The 18,191-nt window shown below is 45.5% G+C and overlaps 2 protein-coding genes across 15 annotated transcripts in view; one reads left to right on the forward strand and one right to left on the reverse strand.

Annotated features, from left to right (window-relative positions):
- The first annotated feature begins 123 nt into the window (after positions 1-123).
- SETD6 (SET domain containing 6) lies at positions 124-7,450 on the forward strand. 2 transcript variants are annotated; one of them, XM_026084893.1, is made up of 9 exons: positions 124-161; positions 559-657; positions 902-1,046; positions 1,837-1,978; positions 2,330-2,524; positions 2,737-2,860; positions 3,340-3,520; positions 3,629-3,771; positions 4,320-7,450. In XM_026084893.1, the coding sequence occupies exons 1-9, from the start codon at positions 135-137 to the stop codon at positions 4,629-4,631; spliced, it is 1,368 nt and encodes a 455-aa protein (XP_025940678.1). In that variant the 5' UTR covers positions 124-134; the 3' UTR covers positions 4,632-7,450. The 2 variants fall into 2 exon arrangements, with proteins under 2 accessions (XP_025940678.1, XP_025940676.1); XM_026084891.1 differs by lacking the exons at positions 124-161; positions 559-657 and having other exon boundaries at positions 759-1,046.
- CNOT1 (CCR4-NOT transcription complex subunit 1) overlaps positions 7,180-18,191 on the reverse strand; it is a 64,721-nt gene continuing 53,709 nt past the window's right edge. For 7 of the 13 annotated variants that reach the window (XM_026084888.1, XM_026084884.1, XM_026084882.1 and 4 more), the window contains 12 exons: positions 18,019-18,188; positions 16,949-17,201; positions 14,069-14,317; positions 13,282-13,445; positions 12,888-13,005; positions 12,335-12,436; positions 11,852-12,025; positions 11,087-11,236; positions 9,873-10,053; positions 9,330-9,462; positions 9,094-9,228; positions 7,180-8,247 (listed from right to left, as the gene is read on the reverse strand). In XM_026084888.1, the coding sequence (XP_025940673.1) occupies positions 8,169-8,247; positions 9,094-9,228; positions 9,330-9,462; positions 9,873-10,053; positions 11,087-11,236; positions 11,852-12,025; positions 12,335-12,436; positions 12,888-13,005; positions 13,282-13,445; positions 14,069-14,317; positions 16,949-17,201; positions 18,019-18,188 (1,908 nt within the window). In that variant the 3' untranslated portion in view covers positions 7,180-8,168. Of the gene's footprint in view, positions 8,248-9,093; positions 9,229-9,329; positions 9,463-9,872; positions 10,054-11,086; positions 11,237-11,851; positions 12,026-12,334; positions 12,437-12,885; positions 13,006-13,281; positions 13,446-14,068; positions 14,318-16,948; positions 17,202-18,018; positions 18,189-18,191 lie in introns of those variants that run through there. The other 6 variants (XM_026084890.1, XM_026084886.1, XM_026084887.1 and 3 more) reach the window with 3 other exon arrangements.

Here is an 18,191-nt window from a genome sequence, read left to right on the forward strand (position 1 = left end):
AGGAGGCCGCTGCTCCGCGCCCGCGCTTGGCCCCCCCCGGCCGCCGTCGGACGGCGCGCGGGGGGGCGGGGCTTGCTTCTTCCCGGAAGGAGCGAGTGAGGCCACGTGGGCGCGGACCACGTGTTCGCCGCTCCATGGCGTCGGCGGCCAAGCGGCCCAAGGTAGCGGAGCGGCGCGGGCCCCCTCCGCCCCGCCCCGCCCCCCGGGTGCGCCCGGGGCCGAGCCCGAGCCCCGGCCCCGCTCAGCGCTTCCGCAGGGTGCGCCGGGGCCGGCCGTGCCCGCGGCGGGGGGGCCGGGCAGAGCAGTGCCGCGCCTCGGGCAGTGCGGGGGGAACCGCAAGGGCCCTGCGCTCCCCCCCGTTTTCAGTGCGGTTTGGGACGGGGGAGGCTGAAATAGTACCTGAGTGACAGCCAGGGAAGCCGAGGCTGCGGACTGAACTTACCGGCTGGCCCTAGAGCTGTAAAACGGTTGCGTGGAGGCACCACGGATCCCTCCTGCCCATCTTTCTTCCTTACGTTTGGAGACTCCCTGTGCTTGACCCCGTATTTCTGCCTGCAGGTGGCTGCTGAGAGCAGCACCGCTGAGAAGGGCAGCGTCGATCCCATCTCTGGCTTCCTGGCATGGTGCAAGAAGGTTGGCTTGGAGCTCAGCCCAAAGGTGAGTAGGGCAGCGCRGGGCTCAGCTGGGCACCCCTTTGGCTGTGGGGCTGGGAGGGCAGGAGACACCCAGCCCCAGGGAGGCCCCGAGCCTTGTTGTGTTCTGCACGGAGATGGGGAAGGTGATCCAAACCTTGCCTGGGTTTGTGCCGCACACCCTCCCTGCCACGATGTGCAGAGTCCAGCCACAGCCTCGCCTGCCCCACGCTTCCCTCCCTGCACTGATAGATTACCTCTCACCCAAGGTCTGCGTGAGCAGGGAAGGCACCGTGGCAGACTACGGCATGTTGGCCACTGAGGATCTCCAGGTAGGAGAGGTCCTCTTCACCATCCCTCGTGCTGCACTGCTGTCCCAGTACACCAGCTCCATCCAAGCCCTCTTGCAGGAAGGTGAGCACAAGGGGAGACGTGAGGAATCTGGCTTCAGCTCCCACCCTGGGTAGGATGCAGTCAGAGCTTGTCTGGCTGCTTTATCTTCCACTTACAAGCAGGCCTGCTGTCTTTCTCAGCACCATACTTGCATTTATTCCATTTTCCTTTCAGTGGAATAAAACTGGTCTGGGATAAAGTCCAGGGAATGCTCCTGCTTTGTGCAGGATATCAGAAAACCTTGGGAGCAGGAAGCAAGGTCCTGGTGAAGAACTAGTGCCTTGACTGCTGGAGGTAGAGGGAGCAGGAATTTGCAGGGCTGCTAGTGAACAGGAGAGATAGGGGGTGGCCTGGGAGAACCTTGTGTTTTCCCCTTTCCTAGTGACAGTAGGGAGAGAGCTGAGCACCCCATCCTTTTCCAAGGCAGTCCAGAGCTGTGCCGGCAAAGAGCACGGTTAGAAAAGCTGATTGCTCCAATGTAGCAACAACCAACGTGACTGTGCTTTCCTCAAGGTGTGGAGCCCCAGGCGAGGCTGCAGTGCAGTGTCGGGGGGGACAGAGGCTGGACTAGGTCATCCACCCACTCAGCACCATAGCTCCAGAGCATGKCAGCTTCTGGTTCTGTTTAAGGTCTGGCCAAACCCAAGACTTAAGAGATCTAAGCTTAAGACACTGAGTGTTAAACGGGATGTTTTTCCTTTGTGCTGAGCTGGGCTTTGATACTTGGAAGACCACATCCTCAGGGAAAAGGAACAAAAACCAGATCAATCACTGTACATTCAACCCTGCTCTGTCCTCTTTGGTTCCTTAGCCCGAGAGTCATTGCAGAGCCAGTCTGGCTGGGTGCCTCTCCTGCTGGCCCTGCTACATGAATATACAACCAGCAACTCCCACTGGCAGCCTTATTTCTCGCTCTGGCAGGACTTCAGGAGCTTGGATCACCCCATGTTCTGGTAAAGTGAAACCAAGTGGCTCTGTGGAGTAGGTGAATTGGGCAGTTGAATCCAGGCTTTGTTCAGGGAGAAGGGAAGCTTAGCTCAACCCTGCTGACCCTGCTGGTTTTGGGGTTGGATATGGTTTTACTGGATGATTCTGCCATCTCCTCTACTCCAGCCCTGGGCTGTTAGTGTCAGCAGCCTGAGGGATCCTCCCAGGCACTACACAGGGTCACAGCTGGCTACAGAAAGTAATCAGAAAACAGGAATCAGTAGAGCCTCCACAAGGCTCAGATTTTGGAGGAGGGAGGAATTTATAGATGCTTCTCTCTGCAGCAGATAGAAACTTGCTTTTTTTCCTTGCAACAGGCCTGAAGAGGAGAGAACAAGGCTTCTGCAGGGCACAGGCATCCCAGAAGCAGTAGACAAGGACCTAGTCAACATCCACCTGGAGTACAGTTCCATCATCCTGCCCTTTATGGAGTCCCACCCTGACATCTTTGACCCCAAGCTGCACACGCTGGAGTTGTACAAGGAACTGGTGGCATTTGTCATGGCCTACAGGTGAGATGGGAGGGCTTTGCTGTGAATGGGGGGAGCAAGGAGAATGTCTCAGGCTCTCATACAAGGCTGAGGAAGGACAAGCGGTAGCACCACAGACTGCGATATGATCACAGTCTGTGTTACTTATGTTCTTGTGCCTTTTAGAGAAAAGCTGAAGCTTGCTTTGTACTGCAAGATATAAAACTGGCTTGTCTTCACCTCCCTTGTATTAGCTTTCAGGAGCCTCTGGAGGAAGAAGATGAAGATGAGAAGGGGCCCAACCCTCCAATGATGGTGCCAGTAGCAGACATTTTGAATCACGTGGCCAGCCACAATGCCAACCTGGAATATGCGCCGGTGAGCGCAAAGCCAGTGCACACAGCACAGTCTGGTGCCTGTCCGTTGCAAGGCAGGGCTGCCCTTTGGGCCTGGTGCTGCAGCGAGGCTCTCTCCATGTTTGAAGCCAGAACAGCACTACTCCCATGCTGAAAGCAGCAAGTGAGCCTGGCCTGGGTCTCATTAGTATGAGGCTATTATACATAGTCCCCTGCTGTTTGCTTGGTTTAGCTAGAAGGAGTTTTGGGGCATCTGAGCCTCTTTGAAGGTGCTTTTGCTGCAGCACTAGACTTGAGACTTGTTTCTCTTCTTGCTTACTTTTATGAATAGAGGAGTACTTGTTAGCTTTTCCCTAGGATCATAGATGAGGGATGGCATGTGCCTGAATCACTGGCAGGCCTGGCAGCCTCTGCTGCCACCACCACAGCCCCAAGAAGCATCCTCCTGAGACTGGTAGAATTGCAAAGCTTTCTTAGACCTTCTTCTCTCTATGCTTGCAGAAATGTTTACGGATGGTCACAACACAACCCATCAGCAAAGGACAAGAGATCTTCAACACCTACGGACAGATGGCCAACTGGCAGCTCCTACACATGTATGGCTTTGCAGAGCCATACCCTGGCAACACCAATGACACAGCTGACATCCAGATGGTGACAGTGCGCAAAGCAGCACTGCAACGTGAGTGTCACTTGTAACCACTCTGGGAAAGGAGGGGTCAGGGATCTCCCCCTGTTAAGCAGTGGAAGCTGGATTGGGTTTACAGATGTGCTCCTGTCTTCAAAACAGGTGCCAAAAGTGAAGCAGAGCAGCAGCTGGTCTCAGAGCAGTGGGACTTCCTATGCCAGCTGGAAATGGTTGGGGAGGAAGGTGCCTTCGTGCTTGGCTGGGATGAGGTGCTGACAGAGGAAGAGCTGTCCATGACCCTGAAGGTGAGCAGGGCTGAGAGGTTACCAATCAGTGAAAAAGCTACTACATGATGGGAAGAACCCAGGCTACCTGTATGCTGGTTTGAACAGCCACACTACAAAACTATTAACTGAAGGGAAACAAGCATGTAAAGGCAGTTTGGTACCAACAGTCCTGCATGCGAAGTGATAGGGGATGTGGCTGTCCAGCCCCCTGAGACTTCAGGTACTGCATTACTCTTCCTTTCTCAAACTAGCCAGCCACACACACTTATGTACCGGTCTTGAATGGCTTCATGGCTACTCCTGTTCTAGAGTTTTTGCACCTTTATAGGTAGCAGTTGAGATGCTCTTTAAGACCGTTTCCAACACCCAGGTTTGCAGTTTCAACTTTCTCCTGACCCACAAGTTGCTTGTGATTAGGCATCCAAGTCTGTTTTGTCATCTGACATTTACTGCAGCTGAGGAATAATTCACTTGTTCCATACAGCCCTAAGACTGTACGCCCCTAGGGAGGAAATCCTGATGTACTCRCACAGCCAGTGACTTGTCTCCTTGCCTGGTGATTACAGGTGCTGTGCATGTCAGAAGAAGAATTCCAGGAATATAAGGAGCAAGATGGCTGGGAAGACGACACTGAGGAGGAGGAGAACTCTATCCTTTCTAACGAAGCTCTCTCCAGACTTAAAAACCCTTGCAAGAAGCTCCTTTACGACAGTGTGTTGCTGACTCTGGAGTCCTACAGGTCAGACTTGAAAGCAGAGCAGGACTTGCTAAATAATAAGGAGGCTTATGAGAGACTGAGTCGAAGGGAGCAGCAAGCTTTGCATGTACGCTATGGACAGAAAAGGATCTTGCATCAGCTCCTAGAGCTGATACAATAGAAACCTGACTGCCCCTGCAAATCCACTGCCTGGAACTGAGCTCAGAAAGGGCCTTTGGCCGTTTCTTCTACTACAGCAAGAAAAAAGCAAGATTGAATTTGGGCCTACTTGTCCCTCACATTGCATCTGGCTTTTTATCTACCTCTGTATAAAGAAAAAACTTAACCCCCCTCTCCCCTCCAAACTATTTCTTCTGCCATAACTGTTTATCATACAGTGAGAGCTCTRGAGCACAACCAGCACCAGGAGCAGAATCTTCCTCTAGAGGATTTATTAAAACTCAGATCTCCTAATATTTGCTTGCAGAAGACAGACACACACTGGCATTATGACAAGCCTGTTCCCTCACTTAGCATCAGTGATTTAAGGCAAGAGCTGTTCCTTGTCCAGATGAACAGGGGCAGAAGAACATCTGGTAACTTACTTTACTGAGTAAACATCTGGCAGATGGATATGTCAAACTACACTCTTCCCCTGAACTCCATTAGTAGTGAGCAGTACAGGAGTGTACCTATACCAGCACATCCATCTGTCTGGTTTCCATGTAGGGTCAGCAGAGCAAGGTTTCTTTTTATCTCTGTGAAAAACATATGCTACATATCTCAGGCCCCCACAGAAATCTCTCAGGCCCATACTGTTTATATAGGCTATATAGTGGCACTGTCACAGTTCTGCAACTGCTGTAGGTTAAGCATTGGATATACACCCCCCAGCTGATACAGTTCTTCCCTGAAATCAGGCTTTGCTCTTCATCATGTCTGTGCTAATATTTCCCCTTCAGCAGTTTGTATGACAAAATGGTGAAGGTTTACAGGCCAAGCTATGTTTAATAAACACAATAGCTCTTACTCAGCCAATGCTGTCTGTTTCAACAGGGTACAAAGTCCCATCTAAAAAAAGATCTTTCCTGATGCTGCTGCTGCAGAGTTGAAAGTATTGCCAACAAGCAAGACCAAGACTATTCACTTGTATAAAAGAGGTCAGCTACAGCCCTAATCGCAGTGCTGGAGGCCAGAGTGTTTGTAACATTACCTAGGTTACTTTTTTTCTGCCCCCCTCTCCCTTCTTCGTTCTTACAGCGGAGCATGCAGTGGCTGTTTAGAGTCCAATCTGCCATCTTGGCTCTTCTCTTCCTCCAAAAGGCTACAAGATTTCAAACTAGGCATACAGTAGATTGAAAGGTTAACCTTCACTCCTTAAACATGACGTGCATTATACTCAAGGCCTCGGCTGTGGCAAGGACTCTGGTAATCCTTGTGGAGCTGACACAAACACTATTTACCTTGAGTAACAGCTCAGTTGCAGGTTCCTTACCTGCTAAGAGAGGATACAGAGTGCAGCAGTCTCTATCCTGCCAACCAAACCTACATTGTATGAAGTTAATGGGATCTTGGCTGAGTCCTATCTTCCACCCTCCTCTAYGCCCACCCTAACAGTTCTTAAGGCTTGAAGGAACCAGCTACATCCAGCAGTGTTAGTACAGAACCAAAGAAACCTTTGAGCCTTAGCATAGTCAGTATTAGGAGTCATTAAGACAGGACGCTACTTTATAGTCAATAAGCTCTGCCTGTGGTTGGTTAGATTTAAATATCAAGAAAACCTCACAGAATCTGGACTAGATGAAAGACTGATTGCCGATAAGTCCCTGTAGCCTAATCCAATGAAGGTGGAAGAGCAAGTTAGAGTTGCAGCACCAAAAGCAAAACAATCCTTACTTTAAAGGCTCAGCTTCAGCACAGCTGCTGACCTGCCAAACGAGGCCCAGGGAACTGTAGAAACAAAGCAAGAGCCTGCCCCGTTAGACAGAGGGGACCAAYGAAACACTGCCCAGAAACAGATGGAAAATTCCCCTTGAGCCACAGGCCACTGGCACATTTGGCTCAGTGGTCTTCTAGATCTAGTTTAGGCTCTATGCAAAGGCACAGCCAGATGCAGTCCCTTATAGCTAAGCAAGGGAATCCCGATCTCTCTACCCATACCATAGCAGTCAACTAGATTTAACAAACGAGAAACGTTTTCTAAAAAGAAAGCGGTGAAGCTCTTTTTCCTGGTATCTGTTAGGTTGTAAGGCATAGGCTAAACCAATTCAGAGTATTAGCAATGCTAAAGCCACCCAGCCTCATCACAGCTAACTAGCAAACTTGCAAAGATTCATGTTGAAGAAAGTATAGCAGGGAGCAAGTCATTAGAAATGAAGCTGGACTACTATCTGTTCTCTGTAATCCTCCACTTTAAGTACTGTGCTGCAAGAATAACATCTCCTCTCCACCACAACGTTCAGAGACAAACTSTGCTCATGAACTTGCAACTAAAATATTTCCCTCCCTAAGAAGCTATATTGAGTCCTTTCCTTTTGCGTTTCAAACCAAGTTTCTCTCTCTCTTCCCTCTGACCTCATGCCACAAAACAAGCTCTGTTACTCCTCCTAACAGGCAGCGCCTAAAACACACCGGAAAACTGCAAGTTTGGGGTGGGTGGAACAGACTTTGAAAGACATCAACTGGCCAAGTAGGATGGAACTGGAGAGAATAAGCACAGTGGCACGTGCTGCATGTCATGACTTTAATGTGTAACTACAGTATGCATACATACAAGAAGTGGGAGAACTAAAGCCCAAGAACTAGAAAGGCTACAAAATACAACACATGGACCAATACTTTACAAAACATTCAAAATCCTTACAAAATGGGCTGTATTGGTCCTTTGGTCTTTTTTTTTTTTTATTATTTTTACAAACTTATACTGTGTGGCCATCAGGGGGAAGGTCTAGGTTTAGTCCCCCCTCCAAAATTTACAAGTGTCAGGAAAAGAAAAAAAAAGAAAGAAAAAAAAAGCTATAGGCCTGGTCTCTGGTTTCTTTACTAAAAACAGCCGACCCTCTCCCAAAGGGCCTGAGGTGTATCTTCTCCAACAGAAAGGAGGCGTTCTCCGACTGCCGCTCCCCTTGCTGTCTGTCAGCATTTGATGTGGGGGGGAAAAAAGCAACTCTGAACCTTAATCCCTCCCTCACCCCTTCCCTATTCCATAGTATTCCCATATTCCAAACACATCCACTTTTTTTGTAAAACAACTTAGTGATTTAAAGGTCCCCCATCCACATAAAGAAAAAATAAGTTACATAATATTATAACTGGCTTTTCAATATTCTTTGGGAGTCTGGGAATGTCAGGACAAGGAGGTCTGCCCCAGACAAGTGCTTGGCATCAGCAGCTGCCCCTTTATTACAAGCTGGACAGGCACCAGTTACCCACCTGCCTTTACACAGTTTGCACAAACCCAAAAGTCCAGACAAACGTTTCTGTTCCTTGTATTTACACTAGTTCAAAATGATATTCACAGCATCTTCTGAATTTTGGCCAAAAGTCAAACATTTGTTTCAAACTTTGGAACGTGCCCACACAGACTTTCACCCAAGGTCTGTTGCATGTACCCAATTGGGGGGCTGGGAAGGTCAGGAAGAGCCTTACAGATTCTTCTGTCAGTCGATGGGATGGGGACCTCCAGGCTGGCACGCTTACAATACAAGATGCGGCTCATCTAACTGGCACCAGTCCCTTCCATTACTTGCTGGGCCTGCTTCTGCCCCATACAGCACTGTGCCACTGACTGGAACAACCTGAACACAGAAGCAAAGCAGCATTAGGTGCGTTAGCTGTACCCTCCGTCGGGGGGCTGATGTATCGTGATCCCCACCACCACAGGATGGGATAAACTCCCAAATACATGTGAATTAGCAAGTCCTGTGTTGGGTGAAGGGGCCAGACTYGGATCTTTTGGGGGATACTTCATCACAGAAATGCAGTGGCCTCAGTTCAGTCCCCACAGCAAGAAATACAGCCAGGTACCATCTCTGTGCACTACCACCATGAAGGAACCTGTTCGCATTATGTAGGAGGCTGCTCTGAACCATCTGTACTGAGTTACTGGTGGCAGCCCAATTCCCAATTCCACTACAATTTATGCATCTCCAAGATCTCCTCTGCAACCTAAAGCTTCACAGTGGAACAAAAGCTTTCACACAAAAATTTCAGATTTGCTGGGGCAAACAGATGACTTTGCTTCCTGAAGAACAAATATGATTATATCAGATGCTATCGTGAAGAAGCAGTAATAAAAGTCCAGCCGGCTGTGCAGTCACTGTTGTAAGGCAGTAGCTCTGCCTGGGATTTTCCAAAGCCACCCTCTCCTGTGCAAGAGCAGCACTAACTTTCATAAAATAGAAACAGAAAAGCAAGTTATATGGAAGCAAAGTATATGTACAGCCAAATGGACAGAGAATAAATTAGTAGCCAGCTCCTGGACTTCAAGTAATCACTTTACATTTTGCCCCCAGGTTATATGTTTTCCTCTTATTRCTGCAGCAATTGGTGCCTCCACTATGAAGCTCCAAAGACTCATGGTGTAACTCAACCCCTGTTTCAGTTGTATTGTTTTAGTGATTTAATAGTTAAATTATACTCACTTCTCAATCTCCGGAGCACAGTGAACAAACTCATGGTTCCAGAACTTAAACGCTGGATTTTTTATCAGCTCAATGAAAGTAATAAGGAGACCCCAGGGATGAGGCCTATTTACAATCAGTCGTTCCAAGAGAACCCTGAAGTCCAAAAGTAAGAACAGTTAGAGCTCAAGATCTGAATTACACAGGGAAGAAAAAGAAGCTGAATGCAGGCAAGTTAAATGCCTTCCCCCTCTCACCTAGTGATCTGCTCCTGGATAGCTTCAGTGTTGGCCTCTGCAAACAGGTAAAGCATGGTGCAACTGAAGTAGTGGGTGTGACTGTTGGGATATCGCAGCTGATTGGCAATTGCATTCAAGAAAAGGTACCGACCTGCAGAAGAGGAATAGTACAGTACATATGGTTTCCCTTAAACACACAAAATAGAAATAAAGAAACAACTAGCACTGCTTAAGATTAAGGTTCATGAGTCTGTCCTACACAGCTACACAAAACGTAATTAAAAACAACTGAAGATATGAAAAAGCATCATCAGTCCAAGTTGATGGGGCAGTAGGAATTTGATTTCTCTTCATTAAACTGTTTTCTCATTCCCTTGCATATTTTAAACATTTGGTTTTAATATTTCTCCTGTATTCAGAGTTTAATATTCTAATGTAGCATTACTTACTACAGCTTCACTAGTAGCTGCACAAAACGCATCTTCTGTACTTCTCATAGCTCAAACAGACAATCTGCTATTAAGTGAGAGATCACACATACTAGAAGTGTTTCCAGCTCACCTTCAGTGTCCAGATCTACAGCCAAATTCTGGAAGATGTCCATGTGAGCCGAGTGGGTGATGGTGCTCATGGAGGGCGTGCTGCCTTTGTTGTGAATGTGCGCAATAGCTTGAGTACCTACGTAGAGCACCAGTGCATTAATCAGCTGGATGTTGTAGCGGTTGCCAGGTTCATTTGATACCTAACAGCAAAGACAAAAGAAGTATTAATATTCTATATTCATTCAGCAATCTAAGGTGCAGATTTGTACAACACAGCTTTCAGATTTCTTCTCGATTATGCAGAAAGCAACACACTTAGTCCACAAGTTCATCTTGGCATTTGCCATTTTGTAATATTATGGGTATATACCCAAAAGTACCAGCAAAGTATTGAAAGACCTGACAGACAACTTCTGCACTCCCTACTGAAAACAATCAGGTCTGTGCATCTGAATTCACCAGTGGTACCACAGACTGGTTGAAAACACGCTACCCGCGTGAATGCCTATTGTAAATAATTTTCCTGAGAAAGTCCAACCTCAATCCTGAATACTAAATACATGCAGTTGACCAATAACTCTGAACTGGGCTTTAGCTAATTTTTTTTTTTCCCCCCCTGAAGCATCAGCATGTAGATACACAGCTTGCAAGAAATAGCAACCATAAGTTTACTTGGAAACAAAATTTAATCAGATTCTGAAAAACTGCAGTCAAGTACACTAAAACATGTTGAGTCTCAGATACGTCCTGGGTAAACAGTGCTAGAGTTGTATGATGGAAGCCACAGACAATTCATCACCCCCCCTGTGGTAGGGGACAGAAAAGTGAGCTTGATGCCATCAGCTCTGACTAGTCTTCTCTACCTAAGGTTTGCAAAGAGGTATTTTCACTACAAGATTTGGCAGCTCTGGGTCAGCCCTTAAGACAACTTGTAGATAAAACTAACTGCTTTTAAATTAGATCACTTCAGGGTTGCCAAAGTCAACATTCCCATTTCCTTACGCTCCCCCTACACCTTGATGAAACTACTTAGCACAGAGACTTAGTGTCCTGCTAGACCCTGGGAGAAGAAATATTCAGAGAAAGGTGCATTTTCAGAGGCTTTTCTACTGTCTAGAACATGTGCTTACTATACATCAACATACTTCCCACAAGAAAGGAGGGCGACTCAGCCGATAAGATCATTTGTCTCAGACTGTTTGTATTCAGCACCCTCAGGAACCAGCCACTCACCTGTAGGTTGCTGCGCAAGTCAGACAAGAAAGTGACAGGAGAACGGGTTTTGAGATAGGAATCCAAGTCTTTCTTGAACTGAGGTGGCATCACTCCAGTGAAATTCGTAAGTATCCGTGGAGCAATATTAATCTCACTCAGCATGTCCACCTGCCAAGAGAAAACCCAGTCAACTAAACAGTAAGTAACCTGTGATCTTAAAAAAGGAGCAAAGTGCAAAAGCAGATCTGTAAGTGATATTACATCAGCTACTGCTGTTGACAGCTTTTTCCTACCAGCAGTAAGGAAGAAACTAGATCTTTCTCAGGCTTCAGAATAAACCGTTCTCTTCTTTTACGTGCAAACTGTGGTAGATGAGGACTGTCTCAAAGAATTGAGGGTAGAGGCTAAGGAATTCAAGAGGGAAGGCCATGGGGGAGTTCAGTCACCATCTCCCAATCTGAACTCACCACAGTTTGGTAGTTTTACAAAGAACAAACATCTGAACAAGTCAAGAACAGCTCAACAAGAGCTAACTGAATGAGTATTACAGCTTCGCTTCTGTTGCCCAGCACAGTTCATGCAATCAAGAAATACAGGACAATGTCAAAGAAGCATGAGAAAGTTGGCCCTGCAGCAGTCATTCCACAATTACAAGACTGGTATATGCCCAAGGATTTAGTTAGATAGTATTAACACTTCTCAAAGTCTCTCCTCAGTATGCAAGAGGCTGGCTTCAGGACGGTCGATCTCCTATTATCAATCTCAGTCTCACAAAAGTCCTACCTTCAGGTTGGGGGTGAAAGGGTCTGGAAGCCTCATGTTCCGTGGGAAGGCACTCAGGATAAGGTTCCTTAGCTGAATACAGTTAGGGGGGATCACATCACAGAACCCATAGTGGTAGTCACAAAGAAATTCTGGGAAATCATGCAACAAGACCAGCAACACTCGCAGGGTGCCCTGCAAAAGGAGAAACAGTGGCTGTAATATAAAGACGCTCCTAACTGTTCCTGCTGAAACTGTCCAAGAGCTTGCAAAGATATCCTTCCTTGTCACATGATTAAGACTAAGAGGAAGAAATTAATGTAGTAAGGCAGAGTCCGTGTCTGTCCCACAGACTTGCATTTAATTCTAACATATAGAAATAGACTGTAAAAGAACAGTAAATCATATTCTGTTACCAGAACAAGTTTTGCCACTTTAATCCACCTCTACTTTCAGAAGAGTTCTGCTGGAAATAGCATCTACTAGATCATGTGCATTTTTTACCTTGTAAAGAATTTGCATAGGTTTGGTGAGTTCCACATTTCTAAGAAAAGGAGCCAAGTACTTGAAAAGATCGATCAATAACTGGGCATACATAGGCCAACCCTGTCAAGAAGAAAAAACAGCAGGTGAGCAAAGTTCAAAGCCATCACTAGAGTGGTCTTCATCTGAGCCTGTATCGAGAGTGAGTTCTACTGCTAGCTCTATCAGTGATTGCAGCACAGTTCCAGTTCCAAGGGCTTCAGTTGCACATCATATGTTATAGGTGTGTTTTCAGAACATTAAGCATGCCATACTGTGATGACAGTAATCCTGTCTAGACTACAGCTCTAAAACTTTGACAAAGGCATGTTTATTAATTTCCAGTCACCCCATCTTCAATAGTTTGACACAAAGACTCTCCTCCATGCAGTTAGGTTACTGTGAATATGGAAGGCAACACAAACAGAACAGCCATGCTACTAGTGCACTTCAAGAGATGTGAAACAGCATCACACCAGATAAGCACCCTTCCGTGTGAGCTTTTTAATTTAGGAAAGATAAACTGCAGCCACACCTTCTGCTGTGGTGTATGTGCCAGCATTCTTGCAATAAATATCCGATGGGAGATCAGTTCCAGCCAGGCATAAACAAAACCTGGAGCTTTTGTAGGCCTCAGGATGTGAAATGTGTTACTGAAAGAAAAGTTAGAGCAGGTTAAAAGTGCACAGCAATAAGACTGCTTTTCATAACATTGAGGGAAAACATACACAGCCCTAGAAGCAAGGCATTTTAGCAYCTTGGTTTTACCAGTGATCTCCCTTAACACAAGCAAGTGGACAATCTACATTAGAACCAGTTATTCCAAATGTGATTAAGCCACCATGAATGAACAGTCAGATAGCTTTTAGATGAAAACCCCTGATCCTCTCAGGAAAGGATGAGCATGGGGGCCAATCTCACATACATACCAGAAGGCTGTGAGTGTCTGGAAGTTGATGGTCTCCAGCACATGCTCAGGAGCATTTAATTCTAACAGCAACATGATGAAAATGCGATGGTAAGGAAGCTGCTGAAATTCACTCTGCCGGACATCGTGGTCCTGCAGAAGAACTCCCACAACAATACCAAGAACCTAAAGAAATTAACACATTTCAATACACTTTCAGGGTGACAGCAAGAATTACTTTGCAAGTCAGACCACAGATAACATTTTAGCCATCAAAAAAAAAAAAAAATTAGTAGCTTCCAGTAAGAACTGGAAGTTCTGGAAGCTGGAAAATAGTTGGTTGTGTAAACTAATATTCTAATCTACATCAGTAACCCCCCCCCCCAACCACTATACTTTACTCTCCCTGTCCTACGGACCACAGTCACAACAACTGAGTGAGCAGTATTGGATGGTCTTAAGGTAGCACCTAGCCAGAAGCCAGAAGCTAAGGGTATAGGCTCTCACAAAATCAAGGCAGATATCAAGGAAATCAGCCTTCTCACAGCTTAAAACATTAGCTGTTTGCTTTTCATTTCAAGGCACAACCTGGAGAACTAGTTTCTAGTGTTTGGTATGAAATCTTTATGAGCAAGAAAGCCACCTGACAACCTGACATTCCGCTCAGTTTCTGTTCAATGACCAATCCATTCAAGCCCTTACACGATATTGTAGCTGTAGCCTGCATTAAGGTTTACATTTCACATATGTGAACAGAGATACACCCAATTATGTGCTTTAAATACAACGGGTACAGAAAAGTTCCCAACCTTGTTCAGGAGGTTGATCTTTGTAACTGTGTTGGTTGCCTCCCCAGAGTGCTTCACTAGTAGTGCAATAAGTCGCACAAAGGCATCCAGATTGTGGTAGCACTTGGCTCGGATCATAGTGGGGTTGGCAGCAGGGTTATGCTGTTGCTCAGCCTGAGCACGATAACTGATTTCAACACACATTTCAGTGCAAAGACGAAAAAATCGAGTGATCAGGTCATCTGTTTTCAGGATTCCTTGCTGGTGCATCTATCAGGGAAAGGAAAAACCCTCAGAACTGCAAATACGAAAAGTTCATTTTACAGCTTACTTCAAACAAACACTTTACAAAGCATCCACTTTGCCTGGCAGAATTAACTTTAACCACTCTCTCAAGAGATGTGGGTAGCGAGCTATCTCTGCTACAAGTACTTGACCTTGCATGAAGGAAAGCAAGAGCAAATTTGTCAGGCCTTTAGGAGCCCACACAGTGCACACAAGTTCTTGGGAAGGGTAGAGTTCAGCTACCCACTCAGTAGTGGCCTTTGCTTACTTTAGAAAGTCGGTTTACAAATCATCTTTGCAGCATCTTCTGTAGAAGCAAGATGCATTATGATAGTAAATTCTCCTCACAAGAAGACAGTGTGCAAAGAAAGCCTGGGGTTTCTGGGAAGGCAGTTTGGTTTATTTTTTGTTTTTTTTTAATTTTGTTTTTAAACAAATAAATAAAATGAGGTTTCATTTTGATACATTACCACAATATTAAAGCCAAACTGAATCTAAAGTTACACTGCAGRAGGCCTCTTGCTTTTGGATAAGGAATTGTACTTCAGAACTCCCACTGCATAAACATGAAGCTACATAAATAGCATCATCATTAACTTTTGGAAAACTTCTGGTATTTCTGGAGCAACTTTTAAAAAAATGAAGCCACATATCTGCCTTCTAAGTAAAATGCTCCTTCTTGTCCTAAGGAATTACTGGAAAGGAAGCAACTCTTCTGAATGAAAGCAGCCAAAAGTAAGGCCATTCTAAGTCCAGTATTAAAATCTTTTTTAATGCAGAAATTAAAAAATGCTCCTTTAAAAAACTCACATCTGTAGCCTGTAAGGAAAGAGTAATATACATATATATATATATACACACACACACACTCTTATTACATGTATTTCAGTTATTTCAAATTTGATCAAGTACTTAAAAAAGGTGAGCAAACAGGTTTGACAAAGAGTCAAGTAGTGCAAAGGACATTCAGCACTATGAGTACACCATACTAAAGCATACTTTATGAGCATACTTTAAGGTACAAAATCAAGAGCGAGGTCACGTGAAGTACGAATCAATAAGGCTAAAGGCTCTTTCAGAAAGTCAGCTTAACACGAGACCCATAAACACATTCCAAAAGGGCAAAAAAAAAAAAAAAAAAAAAAGATGCTAAGCACTAGAAGTCAGGCCAACAGAAAGGTGGCTACAGGGCAGCACACAAGAATGTTAGATGAAAATCTGTGCACCAGAACCACACAGAAGCTGCCCACAGTTCTTCTCCAGCTCAGAAAAATCCTTGTTCTTGAGAAGCTACAGTAAGATGAAGGGTTGCTGCCATCGCCACACTGAAGAGATGAATCACGTTGTATTTTACAGCTAACAGGGATAAGCCTTCCATTAGGGAAGGGAGACAATAGTGCCAACAGTTTTTCGGGAGAACGAGCTGTGCAAGCTGCCCCTCTATGCCTGTCCGGGTTCGGAGCCAGGCCGGCAATTAAACAGCTGATACAGTAGAGGTAGCATAGCCACACAGTTCTTGGGAGCAGCTGACAACCACAGCCAGATCTATTCTTCTGTATCACTGTCTGTAATTAAAATAAGGAGTACAGAAAGCCCATACTGCACCTCTGGCAACACCTGTCAACAAGAGCTTCCCTTATCCATTCATCTGCGCAAAGCAAGAGAGGGGTATAAAGAAAATTAACTTTAACTGCCACTACCTCTTCAGTAGCGGCTTACAAAACAAAAAACAGAGTTCCCTCATCAGGGCTCTCCAACTTTTCCTGGCCCAAGAGCTTCCACAGAAGTGAGGCACCCAGTGTTATTTGGGCTTGAACTGCTTTTGGGTGGCAGCTGCAAGCTCTGTAGCATTTCTGTGGTATTAGCGCTGAATTTGAAAGAGAGCATCGTGCGGACAGACTAAACTGGGGGCTTCCTTGCAGTCACGGAACTGATATGAATACTGTTTCAACAAGATGACTGCAAATATTACACAGGGAGTCGGTACCAGGCTCGGTTACTCGGTACCATGTTGCGTTACGGAGTGCACTTCCTTTCTCAGTCACACCTGGATGGCAGATGCGCGCTGTTCATCACACCTGTTAAGGTGCCCAGGAGTGAAATGTCAGGGTTGTCTGGCTGTGTGAATTCAGACTTTAGCTAATGAAGTTTGATGTTTTCCTCACTCAGTAGTGGTTCCAATTAAAAAAAAGCATCCATTCTTCATGTGGTCTGAAACAGTTCACCTGCATCTCTACCTATTGGCAATTTACTTTTGCAGGCTGTCAGAGCCTTCACTGTTATTGATGGGGAGTAACAAAAGCCAAGCTTCATTACACAGAGCTTGTCAGAACTATTCCCCGTAACTATCTCAATTGAAGTTCTTTTCCCACCAGATTTATACCAAAAATCAGAGCCTGAACTGACAGCTTGTTGCTACAGTATTTGAAGTAGCACATTATTTGCTGAAGGGTACAGGTTYCTATAGAGCTCTTTGCTGCCAACAAAGTAAGAGAGAAAATTTTAATAAGCAACCGTCATACACCTGAAAAAGTTTCAAAAGGATGTCTAACACTGGTTATAACACTGCTTTAAAATGGAGGGCATCACACCCTACTTATGTTGAATAAAAAGCACCTTTCTTTCCAAAAGCTCTACCTGTCCAACAAACGCAGAGAAAGCTTTGGTACTGTCACGGCCTGCTGCAGCTGAATGGTAGAGGTTCACCCATTCCCTCAGTAGATATTCTGCCTTCTCCCTCAGACCTGGTGGGTCATCATACTCAGAGGCTTGGGATATTCCAGAATGCATCATGAAATTGGGACCTCCATGAGCACGGTCAATCATGGCTTCATAGTTTGATCGGACCACTTCCATCAACTGGGGTAATCTAATGCAACAGACCAGAGAGTTGGGTTAGAACAGGAATACAGCAAGGACAGTCCATCCACCTCAGCTGCAGAGAACATGATCTTAGCTTTGGGACCTCTCACTAGCAGTTGATGGTGATGACAGCAGCTACTGCCACCACCACTAGCCTGTTGCTGGCAGCTCTCACAGAGACAAGAGTTCTCCAAGCTCCAATCCATATCTCTCAGGCCTAAGAGCAATTGCTTCCACCTCAGTAACAGGAAACCCTCAAGCCCCACAGATCTTTCTAGATGCTGTGGCAATATTTACTGCCCAATTTACTGCTGGTGGACCCACAAACCATGTGAGACTGGCAGATAGCTGCCTTCTAGACTCTAAACAGGAAACTGTCTAAAGCAATAGGCAGAATTGTCTAATTCGATGAATTACTTGGGTTAGCCAACATACATTAACACATACATATTTAAAATTTAAAAGGGTAAGAACATTGCCTAAATTTGAGATAAATCAGGAATTCAGGTGAGTTTCTCACAGTACCATGGTATTTTGGCACACAGTGCATAAAGGTTTTCCTGCTCAAGCACTCTGTTTAAAACCATGCTGCAACTGCCTCTAAGCATACTCGTATGCACTGCACACAATTTGACATAAAATCAAAGTAATTACATTAGAGCAACATCGGAACAAGAGAACAGTTTTATCTAACATAGGACTGCAGCCCTACAGGAAGCTTAAAGCTGCACATTACACAGTGTCATATCATTCAATCATAAATAATTTAAATCATAAATGATCGTATTGGAGAAGTACTACATTGCACAGTATTTCAATCTCACCCTTCTGGGGCATTTCCTCTGGAGTGAGCGTTAATTCTCATGAGCGTCTCAATGGTGTGAAACAGATCTGCCTCTGTTACGTGGGCAACGCTTCTCTCATCCACCAAGAGGATCTTTACCAATTGCATGGCAAATGCCACTGCCATGTAGTTCAAGCCATTCTCCATTGACTG

This window comes from Apteryx rowi, unplaced genomic scaffold (assembly GCF_003343035.1).
Source record: "Apteryx rowi isolate R43461 unplaced genomic scaffold, aptRow1 scaffold_653, whole genome shotgun sequence".
NCBI classification, from domain to species: domain Eukaryota; kingdom Metazoa; phylum Chordata; class Aves; order Apterygiformes; family Apterygidae; genus Apteryx; species Apteryx rowi.